Source organism: Anoplophora glabripennis, unplaced genomic scaffold (assembly GCF_000390285.2).
Source record: "Anoplophora glabripennis isolate ALB-LARVAE unplaced genomic scaffold, Agla_2.0 scaffold295, whole genome shotgun sequence".
Classification (NCBI taxonomy): Eukaryota; Metazoa; Arthropoda; class Insecta; order Coleoptera; family Cerambycidae; genus Anoplophora; species Anoplophora glabripennis.
In genome coordinates, this window is record NW_019416400.1 from 246,586 (window position 1) to 255,130 (window position 8,545).

Genomic DNA, 8,545 nt, shown 5'->3' on the forward strand with positions numbered 1-8,545 from the left:
TAATGTACATTTTATTAAGTTATAACTATGAACTTATCCGTTGTGGAATACATTTCCTATTTACATATATGCTAACGAAAACTCTCGTTGTATATTAGAAGGAGAGGCAGTTTTTAAGGCTGATCATGTGGTACTATATGGGAAAATTGAGCAAAGTTAATTTAAATTTAGAAATTTATATTATGTCTGCAGACTAGTGCCCTTACTTACTAACAACCCTCATGAAATTCAGGGAGTATTATCTATCGGCAATAATATTTTGAAAATTTCTTCAATGGTTTGATGAAAACTTATTTCTGGATTTTTCTTGGACCATGAAGAGCAACCTTGAACTGAACAATAATAGTTTGACAGTTGCTTCTTTCTATCCATAATTGCTGAAGTTTTCCTCACACTATTTTCTTAAAATAACAGTGTTCAAAAAACGAACACTAAACACAGTTTTAAATAAAATACAAAACGAAATGTCACACACAGAAGAAATGTTTACCTTACTTCGATAGTATCAACTGTCACCGCCAGAGGGCGAGCTCTTAGCTGCATTCGCGAATACTGTTGCTGATGCTGCTCCGGTTTCAATATCGATATTGTTTTAAATTTTCTTAATATTCCCTTTTCCTTTAAATTTTCATTTCATATGTAATTTTTTTTTCAATTTATTGCCAAAGTCCTGCCCCCTTTCAATATATACATTAGTACAAAAATAATACTATTTACAAATAAATCACAGTATTGTGTCGGTATCTGCAAGTTTTTAAATCCAATTTTTGTAATTTGTTTTATACAAAATTATTCATAATCAGGATAATACCACGCATATCACTTAAAACGTCTTCAAATGCAACAGAAATACAGCAAGCTGGTATTAATATAATAAAAAAAGTAATATGTAAAAAAAAGTTGCAATATTTCGCATAATATGGTGAACAGTAATATAGTAATTTTTCCGTGTACTCGTACAGGGTGATCGAGAATGATTGACCGTGCCGCCTCATACAGATATTACATGTGCGGCATACCAGTTTTTGATACCAATACTAGAATCATGAGCGCAGGTTGAGGAATTTTAATGGTAAACAAATAATTATGTTCAAACGTCAAATAAATTAGGTTACTGTCAAAATTGAAATTCATTCAAATGTTCAGCCCAAAAATTTGCGCTGAACATTTTTGTTAGCTGTCGAAATTCAGGAAAAGTGACTTAAAAACGTTTGCTTCAAGCAAATGCAATGCTTGATTATGTTAGATGGTAGGATTGTCTATATGACCGGGAGCAATAAACAACAGTTACATGCAATATGTAATAACAGAGTAATTGGACTTTTTTCACATTTTATTGAATATTTTACCTTAAAATTACATAAAATCCATAAAAATATCTATATTTTTACAATAAATGTTCAATATGATGTCCATTGTTGTTCAAGCAAGTATTAATTCTGCTTTTCATATTATTAAATACATTCTGTAAAACATTTTGTGTAATACTCCTAATTTCGTTTGTAATTGCCTCTTGAAGTTCTTCAATCGTGTGTAACCGTTGAGCAAATACTGAATTTTTTAAAAAACCAAATAAATAATAGCCTAGGGGTGTAAGGTCAGGAAAACATGGTGGCCATCTTTCTCGACTAATTATTCGATCAAAATAATACTCTCTAATCAACTCTAAAGTTTCGTTAGAGGTGTGAGCTGTTGCGCCATCTTCCTGAAAGTATCCATGATGGATTTCATCGTCGTGAAGTTCCTCAAAAAATGGTAAAAATATTTGCTGCCGATATACCTGCCCAGTTACATTTTCACGGAAAAAATATGGTCCGATTATTCTTTTACGTGACATAGCTACCCAAACACCAAGTTTAATAGGGTGCAGAGTTGTTTCACGCAAAATATTAGGGTGTTCTGTGTTCCAAGAGCGATAATTTTGGGATTTTACATATCCACTTAAATGAAACCATGCTCCATCAGAAAAAAAATGTTAGATCTAGAATATCGTCGTCATTCAGATTTAGTAGTTCCTGCACAACACTAACATTATAAGGATGAAAATGCAACTTCTTTACTGCTTTATGGCATGATTCATATGATATTCCTATAAACAATTTAGGAATAATCATACAAATTTTAGAATAAATAATTGTTATTACCTGTTTGAGCAGATAACTGACGTAATGATTTGGTTGGACTAGCTCGTAAGCGGTTTTCAACATCTTCCAAGACTTCCTCTGTAAGAATAGACTTTCTGCCTGGAGATTTTCCTCTACAAACACTTCCACTGTTATGGAAGCGTTCCACTAATCTCTTCATGTGTCTAGAAAAAGTGTCATAATCATCAATTTCATCGTTTGGAAATTGTTCTTGAAATTGTAAATGACACGAATTCATGGAATATTTCCAACCATTATCATTGTTTTGTCCGCTACGAAAATAGGCCTCCAGAAGAAATTTATCATGTTCTAATGAAAATGTCATGTTCTTAACCTAAATTAAAAAAACGACTAGGTTAGGGAACAACATACGCAATAAACTAATTACTCACGTATAATATCCACCTACTCTAACTGTAGTATTGAAAAATACTGTTTTATAATGTCGCAAAATATAGCAGGTAACAACAAAATCTACAAAATAATATTCAAGCCAAAAAATCCGCGGGCCAATGAACAGAATGTCAAATTGTGAAGTCGCCACAGAACACCATGAAATCGTACGGAAAAAAAGTAATTTTAGCCAACGGAAATCAGTTTTGATAGCAATTGAGATAGGGTACGTTCAGAATCCGGTCAATCATTCTCGATCTCTCTGTATATTCGAAACATATGATAAAATTTATTCCAGAATTCCACTCTGGGCTGGCTGCTTGATCACCATCGTCGACACATTCACCTTCCTCTTCCTCGACAAATACGGACTGCGAAAATTGGAGCTCTTTTTCTGCGTACTGATCGGCGTCATGGGCATCACCTTCGGTTATGAATACGTCGTCGCCGAACCCACACAGTCCGAGGTCCTGAAAGGACTCTTCATCCCAAGGTGTGTCGACTGCAACCATGAGGTCGTACTGCAAGCTGTAGGAGTCATAGGGGCGGTCATTATGCCTCATAACTTGTACCTGCATTCCGCTCTGGTGAAATCTAGGGAGATAGACAGGAAGGAGCCTAAGAGGCTAAAGGAAGCCAAGAAGTACTATTTTATTGAAAGCTCTCTAGCACTGCTAGTTAGTTTGATTATCAACATTTTCGTTGTTGCTGTATTTGCTTATGGATTATTTGAGAAGACGAATCAGCAGCTGGTAAGAATATTCTTAGTGTATTAATGCAAATCCTTACGTGATTTACTTTGTTCTAGTTGGACCAATGTAGCGATGACGAGTTTATGTATAACAAGGCAAAGGAGGTGTTCCAGGTAAATATTTTCAAATTTGTGAATACATTTTGTAATTACATCTTTTGCTGTTGGAGAGAGATTATAATTTTTGAGATCGCTAATGATGCAAAGCGTATTTTACTAATAATGTCGATTCCAAGACTTATTCTAAATTGCATTACATCTTCTGGGAATTTCTGCCTCGGGAGTATCTTGCCACCATTTTTGGGCTTAAGTGTCTTAATAACGTAATGTAGTAAGATAAATCGGACTCCTATAGGGCTATAAAGGGTGTCCCGAAATTAGGGGGCAATACTTCTGTCGAAAAAGATTACTTTTTCCTTATATAAACGTGGGTCCAAAATTCTTCCTAAGGAAGTTATAGCCACTTAAGGGACCACATAAAACGAAATTTACAAATTTTCATCACATACGTTTAACACTGGGTGTGGGGAGGGGGGTAAAATCTACCATAACTTTTTCGATTTTTGACTGAAAAGTATGAAATAATGAGTTTCTTAGTTTCTTAATAAAGGTACTCTACTAGTGGAATGTTCCATTTTTGTGTAAAATCCGTTTAAAAATAATGTTACAAGTGTTAATCACCGATAATCGAAATTATCAATATTTTTTATCGTCTCAGGTTTTGAATAACAAAAATGCGTTTGGCGTCATTTGCATTGACAGTTCAGTTATTTACTTTTTGCGAATTGTTATCATTTCACATTTTATGAATCTAGAGCTAGCGATATTCATAATACCCATTTCTGGTCAGACGAAAATCCACGGGCAATACGGCGCACTTTTCAAGATAGATTTGCAATAAATGTGTGGACAGGAATTTTGGGGGACCAGCTATTTGGACCAATTCAGTTTCTCGTTTGTCTGAATGCAGAAAGATACTTAAACTTTCTGCAAAATGATGTAAGAAAACTATTGTATGATACACCGTTAGACGTAGGCTTAACGCTACACTATCAACAAGATGGGGCACCCATAATGTCATAAATTTGTTTAAACGATCATCTGGCAGGTGGATAGGTAGAGGCTATAATTTACGCTAAAGAAATAAATCCTTCGGAAGAATTACAACAGAGGATTCATTTGGCTGCGAATCAAATCAGACGAAATAATTTTGATTTTTGAAGTGTTCGCGGACAATTCGACGTCGAGCTGAAAAATGTATTCAGCAAAATGGAAATCTTTTTGAGCATTTGCTATAAAAATTACTATTGAGATAAAGGTAAGTTTTATTAATGGTGTGGTTTATTTTTATTAGTTTTTTGTATTACTATTTAATCATTTCAATTGTTTTTTTTACTTTGTCAAATAATAATTTATAAAAAATAATAAATTTCTGTGAAAATAACAATTCGCAAAAAGTAAATAACTGAACTGTCAATGCAAATTTCGATTTCGTGATTAACACAATCATGTAACATTATTTTGAAATGGATTTTACATAAAAAATGGATCATCTGAACCAAGAGTACCTTTTTTTAATAAAAAACTGATATTTCATACTTTTCAGTCAAAAGTCAAAGCGTAAAAAAGTTATGGTAGGTACGGTACAATAGAAAATATTGATAATTTCGATTCTCGGTGATTAACACAATCATCATTATTTTTTAACGGAATTTACACAAAAACACAACATTCTACCTATCTAAACCAAGAGTACCTTTTTTTACTAAAAAACTGATTTTTCATAAGTCAAAAAAGTCAAAGCGTAAAAAAGTTATGGTAAATTTTAAATCTGGCTAACTCATCAGTCTTTTCATCACTCCGATGATTTGGAATTTCTAGGCTTTGACCTTGTGAACAAGATTTCCTTTATTCCTAAAAAACTATGATATCTCTCTGTTCCTCGTATATTTTCATATTTTAACTGCATCTTCTAATTAGAAGTATCACCTATATACGTTATTACAATTTTATTTCCAGAATAATACGGAGTTTGTAGATGCAGACATCTACAAGGGCGGTATATTTTTGGGCTGCGCATACGGAGCGGCAGCTATGTATATTTGGGCGATAGGCATCCTAGCTGCTGGTCAAAGCTCCACCATGACCGGCACCTACGCCGGCCAGTTCGCCATGGAGGGCTTCCTGAACATCAAGTGGGCCATGTGGAAGAGAACTCTCTTCACCAGGAGCATCGCCATGATCCCTACCTTCTTCACGGCATTCTTCAGTTCCTTGTCCGACCTCACCAGCCTCAATGACTATCTGAATGCCGTGATGAGTGTCCAATTGCCCTTCGCTCTCATTCCTTGTATAGCCTTCACCAGCAATCCCAAGATCATGGGACAGTTCGTCAATGGGATGTAAGTAAAACTTATTTTCGAAACAATTGCTTAAAAGGTGGCCATATCCCTGGCCGATAAATAGTCAAATTTCTGGCGTTTTTAGGTACTGAAATCTTGAAAAGTAAAACGTGTAGAACAAAAGTAAGCACAAAAATAAAATCCTTGATGTTCTGTTTATTCATTGTTACTATTTAAATTTACTCAAATAAAATAATAACTCAAAAAGAGTATTTGTAAACATGCGTTTGCTGTTATCCTAACCCCACATTTTAAGAATTATTTTCACATACATTTATAAATAAAAGTAAACAATATATATATGTGTAAGACTAAGCAAGTAAATGTTATAAGAATATTTACATGTGGAGTTATATATAAAAAGTTAGTATTTTCGTAGATTTCAGTACCTAAAACCTTGATGGTTTGATCGTTTTTTGCACCTGTTTATTCGTTTTACTGCGGCGTCTTTGAAAATGCTCGGATGGTATGCTCGGATGGTATAACATCCCTATTATTTGATAAGCTTTAGAATATTCAGTTATTAAATGTTTGAAATTACACAGGTCAACATTTGATCTAGGAATATTCACCGGACCTGACCAGGGAACTTATAGGTTCTTTGGATCGCTGATTCCGAATCCGAGGTTACCTAAGCTCCATCACGTCAGGTTCAAGGTCATTTGAAGGTCAAATGGCCAAAAATGGTCTAAAAAATCAGAAAAAATTCATACGTATGTTTTTGGGGTAGCTGAGTTCAAAGCCGCTGCTATTTTTACCATTCAAAGACATCTAAAGGTCGTATCAAGGTCATTTGGAGGTCAAATCGAGAAATATGGTCTAAAAAATCTGAGAAAATTTANCAAAGCCGCTGCTATTTTTACCATTCAAAGACATCTAAAGGTCGTATCAAGGTCATTTGGAGGTCAAATCGAGAAATATGGTCTAAAAAATCTGAGAAAATTTATACGTACGTTTTTGGAGTAGTTGAGTTAAAATCCGCTGTCAGTTTCACCCCTGAAGAACATCTGAAGGTCATATCAAGGTCATTTGAAGGTCAAATCGAAAAAATCGGTCTAAAAAATCTGAAAAAAATTATACGTATATTTTTAAGGTTGCTGAGTTTAAATTCAATATTACTTTTACTGTTATGAACATCTGAAAGTCATTTCAAAATCATTAGAAGGTCAAACGAAGAAAAATTTGGAAAAATTTATAACTATACTGTGATGTAATCTAAAAACGTCTAAAGATCATTTCAAGGTTATTTTTTAATCAGTCCAAGGTCAATTATTGTTCATTTAAAAGATAAATTAAGAAGATTTTCTTTTAAAAATGAAAGTGTATGTATGTTTTTGGAACCATTGCATTTCTTATTTCATCCTGCAAGGTCACTTAAAGGAAATTTTGAGGAACATTCACTCGTCTTGCCTTAACTAGCTGGACACACTCTTGTTCATGCCTTAACTGGCTAGGACATTCACTCGTCTTGCCTTAATTGGCTGGACACGCTTATATTTCTACCTAACTGACCGGAAAATTGCCTTAACTGGCTAGCCTCCTTTATGTTTTCGCCTCATTCGGTCAGGAGTCGTATACATACATACACATTTTTTAGATCGATTTTCTCGATTTAACCTCGACATGACCTTGATACGAGCTTTAGATGTACTTAAATGGTGAAAATAACAGCGGCTTTGAACTCAGCTAGCCCAAAAACATACGTATAATTTTTTTCAGATTTTTTAGACCGATTTTCTCGATTTGACCTTCAAATTACCTTGATACGACCTTCAGGGGTGAAACTGACAGCGGATTTTAACTCAGCTACTCCAAAAACGTACGTATAAATTTTCTCAGATTTTTTAGACCATATTTCTCGATTTGACCTCCAAATGACTTTGATACGACCTTTAGATGTCTTTGAATGGTAAAAATAGCAGCGGCTTTGAACTCGGCTACCCCAAAAACAAACGTATGAATTTTTTTAGGTTTTTTAGAACATTTTTGGCCATTTGACCTTCAAATTACCTTGAACCTGACGTGATGGAGCTTAGCGAACCTCGGATTTGGAATCAGCTTTCCAAAAAACCTATAAGTACCCTGGTCAGGTCCGGTGATTATTCTTAGATCAAATGTTGACCTGTGTTATTTATCTTTGTGGAAAACACTATTTAAAGAATACGGCGCCCTTAAAATAATCGCATATTTCTCTGTTACAGATGGATCAAAATAGTATCCATAATTCTAAGTGTCATCATCGTGGGAATAAACATTTATTTTGTCGCAGAACAACTTATTGAGCTAGATTTAGCCGTCGGTTGGCAGGTATTGGTTTATATAATAACGATTCTTTACTTTTTGCTTATAGTTTATATTAGTATACACATGTATATATCGATGGGTGGTACGAAACTAGAGAACAATGAATTTATGCAGAAATATGTTTATATACCAATTCAGCCGGTCACTGCGAATGGTGCGTGAGATATTTATTAGTTTTATTTAAATAATTACTGTACATATTAACGAATAAATTATTTTATTTTTTATTAATTTAGCATTATTTTTTCCAAACTCCCTATAAAACAAACTGATAAAACACATACCCTGTATATTGCAGTATTTTATTCATTTCCTCATTCATTTTTTGTGAAGGTACCGGAAATATAAATCCGTTGTTTGAAAAGTGGATGATGAAACTATTTGATGTATACAGGGTGTTTCTAAAATAGGGTTCCAAACTTCTGTTGCGTTTATAACTCATTAAAATAAGCCAAAAAGTTCCTATTAACATGTGCCCTAAAACGCACCCTTAGGAAGTTACATGCCCTTAAAAGGGCTCAAACAAAACTATTTTTTTTTGCGAACTCGAG

At 34.1% G+C, this 8,545-nt stretch overlaps 1 protein-coding gene across 1 annotated transcript in view; it reads left to right on the top strand.

Moving 5' to 3' along the window:
* The window catches only part of LOC108907729 (protein Malvolio), a 48,238-nt gene extending 40,013 nt beyond the window's left edge, over positions 1–8,225 (top strand). Inside the window, exons 4-7 of the mRNA XM_018711527.1 lie at positions 2,836–3,289; positions 3,346–3,402; positions 5,308–5,690; positions 7,892–8,225. Coding sequence (XP_018567043.1) covers positions 2,836–3,289; positions 3,346–3,402; positions 5,308–5,690; positions 7,892–8,156 — 1,159 coding nt within the window. The 3' untranslated portion in view covers positions 8,157–8,225. The remainder of the gene's footprint in view (positions 1–2,835; positions 3,290–3,345; positions 3,403–5,307; positions 5,691–7,891) is intronic.
* Positions 8,226–8,545: the final 320 nt, after the last annotated feature.